General features: G+C 48.5%; 7 protein-coding genes across 7 annotated transcripts; 2 read left to right on the top strand and 5 right to left on the bottom strand.

Annotated features, from left to right (window-relative positions):
• Nucleotides 1-807: 807 nt before the first annotated feature.
• On the bottom strand, nt 808-1,761 carry TrAtP1_006946 (uncharacterized protein; the record flags this gene model as incomplete). The annotated part of the gene is made up of 1 exon (XM_014082254.2): nt 808-1,761. The coding sequence occupies one exon, from the start codon at nt 1,759-1,761 to the stop codon at nt 808-810; it is 954 nt and encodes a 317-aa protein (XP_013937729.2).
• Nucleotides 1,762-2,291: 530 nt separating this feature from the next.
• On the bottom strand, nt 2,292-3,830 carry TrAtP1_006947 (uncharacterized protein). The gene is made up of 3 exons (XM_014082253.2): nt 3,204-3,830; nt 2,782-3,137; nt 2,292-2,678 (listed from the first exon to the last, which is right to left on the bottom strand). The coding sequence occupies exons 1-3, from the start codon at nt 3,419-3,421 to the stop codon at nt 2,455-2,457; spliced, it is 798 nt and encodes a 265-aa protein (XP_013937728.2). The 5' UTR covers nt 3,422-3,830; the 3' UTR covers nt 2,292-2,454.
• Nucleotides 3,831-4,135: 305 nt separating this feature from the next.
• TrAtP1_006948 (uncharacterized protein) lies at nt 4,136-5,824 on the top strand (the record flags this gene model as incomplete). Its single annotated transcript, XM_066113327.1, has 3 exons — nt 4,136-4,192; nt 4,299-5,716; nt 5,785-5,824. The coding sequence occupies 3 exons, from the start codon at nt 4,136-4,138 to the stop codon at nt 5,822-5,824; spliced, it is 1,515 nt and encodes a 504-aa protein (XP_065969413.1).
• Nucleotides 5,825-5,865: 41 nt separating this feature from the next.
• TrAtP1_006949 (uncharacterized protein) lies at nt 5,866-7,578 on the bottom strand (the record flags this gene model as incomplete). Its single annotated transcript, XM_066113328.1, has 5 exons — nt 5,866-6,235; nt 6,292-6,410; nt 6,465-6,593; nt 6,656-7,473; nt 7,530-7,578. 5 exons carry the CDS (start codon nt 7,576-7,578, stop codon nt 5,866-5,868), a joined length of 1,485 nt encoding a protein of 494 aa, XP_065969414.1.
• A 686-nt stretch (nt 7,579-8,264) lies between these two features.
• On the top strand, nt 8,265-9,212 carry TrAtP1_006950 (uncharacterized protein; the record flags this gene model as incomplete). Its single annotated transcript, XM_014082250.2, has 2 exons — nt 8,265-8,973; nt 9,034-9,212. 2 exons carry the CDS (start codon nt 8,265-8,267, stop codon nt 9,210-9,212), a joined length of 888 nt encoding a protein of 295 aa, XP_013937725.2.
• Nucleotides 9,213-9,385: 173 nt separating this feature from the next.
• On the bottom strand, nt 9,386-10,861 carry TrAtP1_006951 (uncharacterized protein; the record flags this gene model as incomplete). The annotated part of the gene is made up of 1 exon (XM_066113329.1): nt 9,386-10,861. One exon carries the CDS (start codon nt 10,859-10,861, stop codon nt 9,386-9,388), a length of 1,476 nt encoding a protein of 491 aa, XP_065969415.1.
• Nucleotides 10,862-11,054: 193 nt separating this feature from the next.
• On the bottom strand, nt 11,055-12,178 carry TrAtP1_006952 (uncharacterized protein; the record flags this gene model as incomplete). The annotated part of the gene is made up of 2 exons (XM_066113330.1): nt 11,055-11,491; nt 11,557-12,178. The coding sequence occupies 2 exons, from the start codon at nt 12,176-12,178 to the stop codon at nt 11,055-11,057; spliced, it is 1,059 nt and encodes a 352-aa protein (XP_065969416.1).
• Nucleotides 12,179-12,841: the final 663 nt, after the last annotated feature.

Raw genomic sequence — 12,841 nt, forward strand, 5'->3', positions numbered from 1 at the left:
ATACTACATGTACCTACGAGTAACTACTCTTTTTTTACTGGGCCAGCATGCTGAGTTAGGCTTGTGGACCTCCCCCTTTCTGGATGTTAGTGGAGGAGCTGAAAACGATGGACGAAAAAAAGGCTGTCACTTTGACAAAACATTTTATTCCACATTTGGCCTCTTTGCATGGCTGTCTGGGGCTATGGATGGCTGCAGATCTGAAAGGTTCGGTCGTCGGGCATTGGATGGAGGCGTTCTTGGCTGTGTGTAAATGTAAATGTGGAATGTGCATGTATGTAAATGATTACAAGCACTAGACCTTGCATGCATTGATGCCGGCCATCTTCTCCGCTGCCGTATGCGATATGCGATGGTATTTCTTCTTTTGCCAACGACGAGTCATACGTCTGTTTGGTGGGAAAATTATTGAATTATCTGCTCCAAAGTGACATCAAAGACCTCTTTTCGTTTGTGATAACCGCCGTCAGCAATCATCGGAAATATTGCCGCGCACGAGCATGTAATTCCTCCGCCGTGTACTCAGCTCCCCGAACCTCATACTCGTGAATTATCGGACACAGTGACAAATCCGAACAATGGCTGTTCTTTATTGAGTTTGTATGGGCGGAAAAGATGCTAAATGGACACGGATCCATCTCGATTACTCAACACTTGTCACTGTCCGTGACTGCATCCGCGCCCAGTCCAGCCCAAAGCAATAAAGTCTGATTACTATTCACATCAAATCTCAAACAAATACGGCATTGTAACGCCATTTACCTCTGTTATCTCGGTGCCCCTCCCCCTCTTCATCTATATCACTCTTCAGTCGAGCCCACTGGCGAAAAAATCCACCACCTTTGGTCCGGACTCTCGCAGGTCGTCGTATAGATCAAAGTGGTTCTTCCCTGATATCACAAAGAGTTCTTTGGGCTGCCTCGCTCCGTCGATGGCTGTCTTGCTGTAGTGCAGCGTTTGCGCCGCTGATCCCGCAATCATCAACAACGGCCTCGGCGCTATCAAATGTTGAAAGTTGAATGAGTCGTAGCCGATCATCAGGTCGTAGCTCTGTGGAGGAACTTTGTGGGTACTTCGTTCGTGTTTGCCGCGTTTGGTGCCGTAGTAGGCTGCTGCATCCCTGAAGAAGGAGTCCGATTCCTCGTGGACTTTGGAGGGGTCTGTCTCAAACATGACAGGAGCATCAGGTTTTGATGTTGGGTTCTTGGCTGCGTTGGTGCGCCATTGGCCGGCGGCCTCCAGAGCTGTGGCAATGGCCTGAGGATTCTCCTTGACATATGGATGAACGCTGCCGTTGCGTGTCATGCGGCCCACGCAGGCTGCACTCACGGTCGCAAGGCATTTGATGCGACTGTCGGACTGCGTAGCGTAGGAAGCATATCCTCCAGAGGCGCAAATACCCAGGAGGCCGATCCTTTGAGCGTCCACTCGGCCACTGAGAGTTGTCAAGTAGCTGACCGCCGCTTTGATATCCTCCACTCGCTGGTGGGGGTCTTCCAGACCCCGAGGCTCACCACTACTTTCTCCCTGATATCCGGCGTCAAAGACGAGGGCGTAGAAGCCGGCCGTGGAGAGAAGTTTGGCATAAGTGGTTGATGTCTGCTCTTTAACGCCCGTCATTGGATGGCTGATGACGACGGCTGCTCCCATGCGATTCGGTGACCCAGACTCTGGGGCAAAGAGCTCGCCGCATATCTGCAGCTGAAATGCGGGAAAGAAGACCTTTGTAGGAGGGGTCTCGGTCTCTATAAACGACAGCATTCTCTTGACTGTTCTGTGAATGAGGATCTGCTATGATGGTCGATGAAAGTAAGCACTTTGAAATTCTTTTGACAGATCATCCAGTTTCTAGAATATCAATATTGTCTTGGCATTCGAAACGTTTAAATCTTTTTACCACTATTCCGGTCTTGCTACGTTTATGTGACGTCGGCGGTGTTTGTGCGGGACGCGCAAACTTTCTCGGAGGATTCGAATAGATTTCCGCTTTCGATGAGACTCATTTAAGGTTTGCACCATTACCCCCGCCATTGAATAGCGCCGAGAATGCAGATAATCGTATGATCGAACCATATGGCCGTTTTGGTCTTTGACAGGTCTATATATAGTATGAAGGATTTGACAATGTGTGGTCGAGCTAGATGGCAGTTTGATGACGAGCTCCGGGACCGAGATGTTGGCCGCCGGAACTCCACTTTCGCCGAGGCCCCACAGTTCCCGGAGGGTGCCTTGTATCTTAGAAGGGCTGTGACTTTCGCTTGTGATAATATCAGATGACGAGCGAGAAAAAGTAGAGGCAATCTATTCGAATAATTCTATTGGCCAAAACATGGATAACATACATATGTGACATCTACCAGTGTTGAGTGTACATGCTATACAGATATAGAGAGCCATCTAATAACACTTCTCCGTTATGCGTCCCTATAAACCCGGCTCCAGCTTCGATCATGCTTATGGTTGGAAGTGCAGAGCCATTGCATTGGACAAGTTGTCAAACATCAATTTTCTCTTCTCCAAGAATATTTGAACGTCTTCTGCGGCAGCGCCGTGGAGGTTACCGATAATGATTTCCTCTTTGCCCGAGGCAAGCGCGGCGTATGCTTGTTCAGTAAACTCAGCGAGCGGCATGCCCACGGCCCGGCCGCGCTCAACGCCCATGTAATCGTGGAGTTCAGCTAATGAGAGTAAAGTAGAGAAGAATTCGTTAGCCTGGATTGCATCATGGCGATAAAGGAGGACAGAAAGGGAGATGTCTGTAAAAAAAAGTGAAGCGCTTACTTTGAACGGCAGGAGGCAAAAGTTCGATGAATTTGATCTTTGAGAAGCCTTGATGCTGTCTCCGGAGAGAGTCAAAGAATGCTCGGAGAGCGGCCTTGGATGCGCTGTATGCCGGCATCAAAAATGCGGGGACCAGTGACAGAAGCGATCCCGTAACAATCACGCTGGTGGGATAGTCTTTCTTCTCAAGGTGCGGCAGAAACTTGATTGTGAGGTTCACGACGGAAATGTAGTTGACTTCAAATTCGTGGTGGAAAGCATCAAGATCAATCTCAGCTGGCCGAGTTAGCTTGGCTTGAGTCTGGGTTCCTGAGTTGAGGAAGACACAGTCCAAGTCGGGATATGTTTCGACAACCCTGCGGCAATTCGCCATTATTTTAGCCCTTGTTTACGGAGAATATTCGGAAGTAGCCTTTTCTTACTTGTTGACGAAAGCATCGAGGCCAGCTCGATCAGTAACATCGTATTTAATAGCGCTGGCACGCTCCGGGCCGTGCTTGGCAACGAAAGCGTCGAGACGTTCTTGACGGCGACCGACGGCAATGACTTTGGCGCCTTCTTCGATGAGCTTGTCTGCCATGGCTGCGCCAATGCCAGCGGTGGCACCGACGAGGAGAACGCGCTTATACTGGAATACCATTTTGGCTGAGTCGTTGAGCTTTGGTTGCGAGTCTGTTTGTAGGTTGGCTGAGATGAGATTGAGTTGTAGTTCCTCCTTCAAGCCGTGGAAAAGTGCCCTTTTTATACATTATAGAAGTTCTCGGGATTAAACATGCAAAGTCGCGAATACCGGACTTCTGTGACCCATGCTGCATGTTGTTATGCTCTGTTGCTTAACGAAGCCATCCTCGGTCTCCTCTTTCGCCGCACACATGGCCAGTGTACCGGAACGCTAGCTGTATAAGGTCCAATATAGGAGTGTTAATGGAGATTGCACTAGTCTGTCCGCGGACTTGAATCCGCCTGTATGATGGGTTAGTATACGTCACGTCAGTATAGAAATAGCCCCTTGATCTGATGATTTGAGCCTCTCTCCGTCTAGAATCTGCGTCACATGAATCTACACCAAACATCGAATCACTGTGCCTGTATTCTTTGTGGACAGATCTAACACTCCGGAACGCTAGCCCTTGCAAGCCTAGCGCCCGCTGTTAACATCTCCGACGCGGACTTTAGCTCCGAGAGCGAGGAACTCTATAGGCGCCGCAAGCTGGGAAAACCGCAATAATGAAGCATCTTCTCTTGACAAGAACGACCGCATGGAGCGTCTGCAATCGCTGATTAGCGCCCTGATCTCTTGATTGTTACGCCATTAGTCATCCGTTGGAAAGGGCGATCGGTTCGCTATCCCCTCATGGTTTATCGAGGACCCTCCAAAGACTGCTTGCCATGCAGGAAACGCAAGCTCAAGGTACAATACAATCCCCAATTTTTATACTACATGTGGTTATAGATGGGCATATCCGTACAGCCTTTCCAGATCTCTGCGGCTAACATACACATGGGGGCCTCGTTAGTGCGACCTGCGCAAGGATGGCTGTGGCCAATGTCTGCGGGCCAGTATCGCATGCTTTGGCTACCGGGATACCAATGATCTCATCTTCCGCGACCAGACAAGCAGCGTCCAGCGCAAGATGTTGGCTTCCAAAGCAACGACAGTATCTTTACAGCTCGGAGCTCTAAACCATGTGATACTGCCTAATAGCTACCATCTCTCATCGCAGCCCCAGCCGGCTTGGCACCTTCGTGCTCGTCATGACTTCTTTGCGCACTATGTATACGGCCTATCTAGTACTTACGATATCCTGCCTTCGTTGTATGAGAAAGCAAAGCCGGGAGACCACTTATCTGCTAGTGTAGATGCGGCCAGCCTTGCTTTCTTCGCGAATAATCACGCGACATCATCAACGGAACTTCTGCGGCTGGCTGCCGAAAATTATATGCTTGCCCTGCGGCAGATTAACAAGGCTCTATCCAGCCGTGAGCTTGCGAGTGCCGACTCCACCCTGCAGTCAGTGCTACTTCTCGATCTTTATGAAAAGATTATGGGCCGCGACCTTATGTCGGAGAAATCTTGGCTGGCCCACCTCAACGGAGCTCTGGCATTGATCAAGGCTCGTGGCTACAATGACATGACACGAAGCGAAGTCAGTAGAAAGCTGGCCAACAAACTTTTCACGACACTTCTCATCAGCTGCTACGTTGCGACTCAGCGGATACCAGAAGGCGTTGCTGAACTGGGGCGGAGACTTGACATGTTCCACGACAAGGATGATGCCAAGTGGCGGCTTTCCAATATGAATTGTAAAATGATCAATTTCCGAATAGATGTCGCTGAGGGAAAGTTGTCCAAGAGCGAAATTGTCGCTCAGGCTAGGCAGCTTGAGGATGCTTATTGCGAAATTGAAGAGACATCATCGCAAAGATGGCAGCCTAGGCATGTCATGGTATCGGAGGAAGACCCCGACCGATCCTTCATCTTTGGCGATCACTATGATGTTTACAGAGATCATTTTACAACGCAAGTACGAAACACAGTTCGGATAATGCACCTCCAGCTTCATTTCTACATCACAAGGGCCTTGAAAGGCGACGAGTCCGACGAAGCTATTCGCATTCGCTCAGAATCATCCGCCCTTACGGAGCGCTATGCGGAGCAAGTTTGTGCCTCAGCACCTCAGTTCCTTCTCCCCAATGTCCATCCAAACAACTGCATCCCTTTCACTCCTGTCCAGGCTCTAAAATGCGGCATTCTCCTCCCGGCCATGTTTATAGCCGGCAGTGCAACAACGAACCCCAAGTTGCGCCTTTGGGTGATTCACACGATGAAGTTCATAGCTGCATCTGGCCATCTACGCGCCGCTTCGGTAACAGCAAACATGTTGGAAGAGAATCCAATGCTCGATTTCAGATTCATGTATGCTAAATTGGGAGGGTATGCATTTACTTCTTGAGAATGTCCTTCAGCAAGCGATGGAAATATAACACGAATGTTTTCTTTAGTCTCGCCATCGCCTATAAGTGCTACGAATACATCGACTGAGAGTTAGATATGCGGATCTTGGAGTCTTTCCGATATATACACTACGCTATTAAGGATGCAGCAAGCATGACAAGTCCTCCAAACCCATCTATCCCCGAGCACCACTCCTCCCAGCTAGCAGTGCTTCTCGACTGGCCCCTAGTCTCCAAGCACTTGTACGGCAACCAAGCATCACTGCAAGACAGCTCACGATCGTCTAGCTTGACAAGGCCACCGTGCGTTGCCAATCCAAAGGCTCCTTTGTCTCCCATCCCTCTCTGCCCCGCGGCCTTCCACACAAACTCATCGCCTGCTTCCCATAGCTGCTTTTTGGCCGGTAATGGCGCTAGAATGAGGTCAGAGGGCAGATCGCACATGGCCATTGGCTCAAAATAAACGAGCATATTCACGACTCGGTAGACGATTCCTAGTCTTTGTTCAGTTAGCATATTAGCATAGGAAGTTTGCAACGAGGGACAAGGTCCAACCTTCGTCTTGATTCTCTAAAAACCCACTCTTTCCAACTGATTTCCAGTCCATTGTTGCAATGTGCACACTCTGTATGAAAGGTTGCATCATCAAAGCCGTTGAATCGTTGAGCCGTCACCTATGTTCCATTCTTAGAGTCAAGGCAAATGGAAGAAGCGAGGGTCCGACTTACGGTCACAGCTTTCAGCAGCAAAGTGTCAAAATTATTATAATCTGTTGCTCCTTCATCCAGTCGTATGAGTACATAGATGAGGAGTGCTTGCATGGCAGTGAGCAGTTCATATTTGTTCAATTTAATGTACTAAAAGCGCATTTATTAGCCACGTGTACACCTTGCTTTAATAGCCAGGATATCCAATGTACCTCTTCGGACAGACGTTCACATTCCATCTGTACGTTTTTCCAGAACAACTTTCGACTTGTCTGGATCCCAGTGCTGATCATTTGAACCAGACTGAGGCAGTTGGTAAGGGACTCCAGATGGAGATTCTCATCATTAGAAGTGATCATGCTAGGGTGGATAAAAGGCGGAAGAGTGCTTGAGCGCAGCAGCATCAAGGGATAGGATTGAAGTGTGTGAGAAATAAGATTGGAAACCCTTTGGGCTGCAGTCTGCGTTCTTTGTCGGCGGATCATTGATCGGGCAGCACCTGGCGCTGTTGGTATAGAAAACTTTGGCGATGACAAGTTCTGATCTATTTGGACGCCGGTATCTGTTTGGGGTGACGAGCGATGAACTGGAGATGGCTGCGCCGTCGAAAAGTGTGAATTGTTGATATTTACTTGAGGATTCAAAAGGTCTTCGTTAGGGCCGGTGCCAATGTCATCCAAATGAAGATAGTTTCCTTCCAGGTCTGCGAAGCCCAGTTGCGGCATGAACAAAGCATCGTCAAGAATGATATCATCACCATTGAGATTAACGGAATCCACCACCAATGAATCCGTCGCTTTTTGCCGCTCAGTAGAGGCGGCATCACTACGCGGAGCCTTTAACACCGGAGCTCTGGATGTCTTTGCTGGATATTGGCACTCAAGACCTTTGGCTATGCACCTTGAGCACTCAGGCTGTTTGGCATCGCAGCCTGCCTTACTCTTCGCGCAGGAAAGACATGATCGACGCCGAGAGGTATTGTCACCTCTTTGAGAACGGCAATAATACCCATGTCGCTTGAATGTCGACTCTATATCCCCTGAGCGTCAGTATGCGCAACAAAGCTCGGTACAAATGGCCGCTCACTTTTATTAAAGGGCTTATTGCATTGCTCGCACCGCAGAATGAACTCCATATCGTCCAATTACTTTAACCCAGAGCTTGTATATCTTGGACAGTTGTTGAGCGGGATGTTGTCGTTTTGTCGTTGCGAAATGTCCGCGCTGAATAATAACGTGGGCGCCGTCGCTCTTCAGCATTACTAATGGATGCCTTGGGAGGAATATTAGTGCCCCTGATAGGCACGCGACACTAGAGCACTTGTGCTTCAGTTGACGTGTGTGCTCCATACTTACCCGAGGAATAGGGGCTCATCCTCCATATCTGGTAGTTACCTATTTAGGAAATGGGATACCTTGCAGAGAGATGCTGTTTGCATCTCATAATGTCCAAAATACGTGACTACCGAGTACATCTCGATCGATGTAGATAATTTACGTATGACGATAGTAGATGCAACAGCTTTGTTACGAATTAAACGAATGTGCAGCGCTTATAAATCCCATCGTCTGCTCCATTCTAATTTAGAGCAAGCCGCCGGGCGGAACAAATTGTAACGGAGAATGTTGTAAAACTACTCCAGTCTTGCTTCAACCACGTTTGCTTTGACAAATTGTAGCTTGTAATCTTCAATTCGTAGCCACTATAATAATAAAATTCTCATATATAAAAGCAGGTATTACTCTCGAACAAACTCTATTCATCATTCACCACCTTTCTCAACCATCATCATACACCACACACGCACTTCTTACAATCATCATGGCTCAAGGTCTCTCTTTTCCGTCCCCAACTAAAGCTTTTCACCACAAAGCGCAACCATCTACACTCCCTAGTCGTCCCGAGCTATCTGCCAAAGGCAAATCTGTGCTAGTCACAGGAGGAGGCACTGGCATTGGTGGAGAGACAGCTCGCTACTTTGCTGAAGCGGGTGCCTCGAGAATCGCTCTGCTTGGCCGCCGGGAGCAACCACTCCTCGACAACAAAGCGTTCATCGAGAAGAACTTTTCCAATGTCGAAGTCATTACGATATCCACAGACATCACCAAAAAGAGCGACGTGGATGCGGCATTCTCCCAGTTCGCCGGCAGCGGGAAGATCGACGTCCTTGTCCATGGTGCAGCTGTAATTGGACCCAAAGAGGGCGTTGCAGAAGCAGACGGTGACACTTACCTCGAGGCAATTCAAGACAATATTGCCGGTGCGCTCTGGGTTGCGCAGGCATTCCTCCGACACGCGACTCCGGACGCAGTCGCCATCATCATCAACTCGTGGGCCGCGCATTGGAGTGTCAACGATGTATTCTCTTCGTACTGTGTCGCAAAGTTGGCTGTTTACAGGCTCTGGGATACCATCACCATTAACAACCCAAATCTGAGCGTTTTTCATACGCAACCGGGCGTGGTACTTACTGAGATGAACCTGCGCGCGGGAGGCGCCGCCAGCTTTGAGGGCATTCAGACTGACGATGGTAAGCGAAATAATAATAATGAGGAGAATAGGAATCAAAAACTAATCTAGACGTGTTTAGTGTCTCTTCCGGCCGGCTTCAACCTTTGGCTTGCAAGTCCCGAAGCCCGATTTCTGAGGGGCAAGTTTGTGTGGTGCAATTGGGACGTGGAAGAGCTAAAGGCCCAAGCCAAAGAAATTGAGGAGGGAACGAAGTTTAACATTGGGATGATGGGATGGCCATTTGAGTATGTTAGTTAGAAGTCTCACGGTGTCATTGAGTATAAACGAGAAAGTAGAAAAGTGGCGGCTCTATACTAAAGCTAATGCTCTATGATATGCTCATATAACTAGACAATATCAAGCTTCTGCGCCGTCGTTTATTAAATAAGCCAATTGAGAGACTCTCAGAAGGGGTGAAAAGCAAAAGATCATCAATCCAGCAACCGAACAATGGGGCCCAGCCAAGTATCATAATCTTCGAGCAGCGTAGCATCACCGCCCAACCTCAAGATGCTAAAAAACCATCTGTAATCACCAGACCCTAGTGTGATACTTGCACCACTATCATCTTTGACTTTTAAACCTTTACCTTGAAGAGAAATACTCTCGGGTTGCGTCAGTCCTTGCGCGATCCAAAGATTGCCATAGCTTGGCTCTCCAAAGAGTGTCGAACTGGGCTGGGTAGTAGAAGGGACATATGTATAGTTTGACGGGAAGGTAAAATTGGCAGCATTGAAGTGAGCCTTCAACGTAGTGTTTGCTGGGACAATATCCACCCTCGATAGGTTCGTGAATTGCTGGACATGTATGCTGAACGAATATTGCCTGGATGAGTCCACGGAAGAAAATCCATCGTTGTAGTTGGTCCCACTGTCATTTGGGAATGAGAGCCATGGAAGACCTGGGTATGTCGGAGTAGCATTTAGATACGTGATGTAATCCATGTTGTAGGGCGAGAAGCCAGGACCAATATATGGGATGCTGAGATTAACCCCTGTCTCGGGAACTACATCGATATAACCCGAAAAGAGGGGAAGCCGGCTTACATCGATACCAAGAGGTGGATAAGACAACCGTATAGGGATCTCCGTGGTCTCACCGGGCTCGAGCTCGAAAGTCGGAGTTGCAAACTCTGCGGATCCAAAATTGGCCATCTGATCCCTTTCGCCGTAACCGACGTTCTCAAACGTATAACCTGCTCCGCGATGACCAAGCGTGTATGTCTGAGTAGAATCTCCTTTGTTTTCAACAGTGATGTTGACCAAGCCGAAAGAAGTGCTATTGTTATCTGTTGCAGCTAGCTGCCCTGGAGAAACGCGGGTGGCTGTTGTGATGGCCTCGTATACGTTGACTAAGCCGGCCCCCTGTTGAGCAGTAGCTGCCAACATGCTCTGATTATATGCCCAAACAGTTGGCTGCGCCGTAGTCTGCAGTGCAACCAAGATTTCATCGACTGACCAGTCAGGGAACTGGGACTTGACGAGTGCAAAGCAGCCAGCGATGTAAGGCGTTGCCATTGACGTTCCAGAGATGACGCCATAGCTACCAATACTTTCTGGGAACGTGGACAGAATATGGCCACCTGGAGCCGCAATTTGTGGTTTGAGCTCATATGTTAGCCTGATGGGGCCCCAATCACTGTATGAGTCGACGATGCCACCCAAACCCTGTTTAGGGTTGATGTATGTTGAGTTGCCAAAGAATAGCTTATACTTCCCATACCCGCCGGAAGCATTGTAGTTGCTGAAGAAAGTATCCGAATCGGGCTCTAGCACGGTGTATGCTTGGGTTGACCCGTTATTAAACCGGTACGGCAAGATACTTTCATAGTCCAGATCATATGGATTCGTATCATTACCGTAAAAGCCAAGCAAGTAAGGCGGGACGGTGTTTCCGCAGCACGACATGCCTGACAACGTACAAGACGCGCTGACACTCAGAGCGATGACGGTGGTGCTTAGGTTACCCGATGTCTGAATGTCATCGACAATCTCGTTCCAGTCAAACGTATCACACGCATCACCCGGAAGCAAATAAACATCGAGGCCTTCGGTTGCTGAAATAGGATGAGAATTTGAATAGTGGATTTCTGCGCCGTACTCATCCGTTGCCGTATAGACCAGGGGGGTAGTTCGAGTTGGCAATCGAAGCAACTGCAACAACACTTGATAGCTCGCCAGGGAAGGTTTCGATGTAGAGGTTGTTTGCGTATAATGAACCTGATGCGTCATTTCCCATGGCAACAATAATAGCGACGCCAGCATTCTTAATTTGTTGCGCCGTCGCTGTCACAGGGTCATACGATGGCAACTCTCCAGTCATTCCCCCATTGATTGACAGGGACATACTGATAATGTCGACCCCTTCTTCAAAAGCTTTGAGCATTGCCTGTAAGACTAGATCGGTAGTGCCCCCTTCTCTAGCACCCCCGCCTAAACCGCAGCCGAAGATGCGATAAGCATATAGAGATGCCTCAGGGGCAACGCCAGATATAGGGAAACCATCGGGGGCCTGTAACGGGTCCATCCCAATGATGCCTAGATGGTATTTTCTTAGCTACTGCTTATTTATTATAGGTAGCTTTGGAATTTCCTTTACTAACCTGCCACGTGTGTCGCATGGTCTGACTGAGGGCAATCAGAATATGGATCGGCGCTGTCGACCAAAGCCCCTTCATCCGTAATAAAAGAGTATCCGCCGGCAATTTTCTTCCCACTTCCAAAGCCTCCGCCAAGAGCAGGGTGATTGTAATAAACTCCAGTATCAATGAAGCCGATACTTATTCCCTGACCCTTTATACCTAGCGCGTGAGCTTTGTCAACACCACCCATTTGTAGAGTGAATCCCAAATCTCCAGAGACATCTTCACGGCGTGTAATCGACGAGCCAGCGCTTGGAGGAGATACAGATCTGCTTTTTATCCGAGGGACCTCATATTGAATAATATCGGCCACGCCGACGACGCCAGGTATTACGTCAAGGCGTGATTTTGCTTCATCCAAGTCACTGCCGCTAGGTATATCGATGGCGATGCCTGTGAATATCCCGGGAGTATGAAACGTACGCCTAACAGTATAGTTGATGGCGCTGGCGCTCTGTGTAAAAGCATCCAGAGTGGTTGATTTCTCATCCAGTTCAATGATCAAAGCTCCGCCAGCTTTATCAGAGGAGCCTACCACAAGGACGGCTACTAGCGGAAGGAACAGTGAACGCAAGAGAATCATGGTTGAAGTCGCATTAGGGGACAAGCATAGCAGCCTATCTTAGAAACTGTAGCTTGCGAGAAAAAGATCAGCCTTGCGTGCTCTGGATGTCATTTTATATATACTTGTCGTGCTATTAATCTTCTTCTTTTTTTTTCACTCATATAGATATAATATGTATAAGTCTACTTTCTCATTGTCTGTATCTTAAATGAGTTCGTGACCCATCCATTGCCGTTCTAAGCGCACACCTGCAGATGCATGGACGATTCCGGCAGCTGCAAAAGCTCTGAGCTTCCCAGACCATTCGAGAACGCCCAACAAATATGATGCCAACATGGGTTGCGACATCGTGAGTGGTCAAGAGTAGTTAATCACCTGGACGCAACGTCTCTTTGGGAAAGCTTAGCGTTTGCCAAGGCCCAGGATTTGGGTGCGTGATATTGATAATTCCAGGATTTTGCGATAGGTATGTAGCAACCAAATGATAAGGCTACACGCTGTAAATGGGGCAAGAAATGATGTTTAGTATGTGACCGCAGAATATTGGTAGACGAAAGCGGGGAGTATTAACACCCTTCGGGAGTATGGACACCCTTTTTGTCCTTTTTTGTGGAACAACCAGGCAGGGTCTACGCATTAATGTGAGGGGCTCGAGGCTTTGAGATATTAAAATACGGCAGT

Source organism: Trichoderma atroviride, chromosome 3 (assembly GCF_020647795.1).
Source record: "Trichoderma atroviride chromosome 3, complete sequence".
Taxonomy (NCBI): Eukaryota; Fungi; Ascomycota; class Sordariomycetes; order Hypocreales; family Hypocreaceae; genus Trichoderma; species Trichoderma atroviride.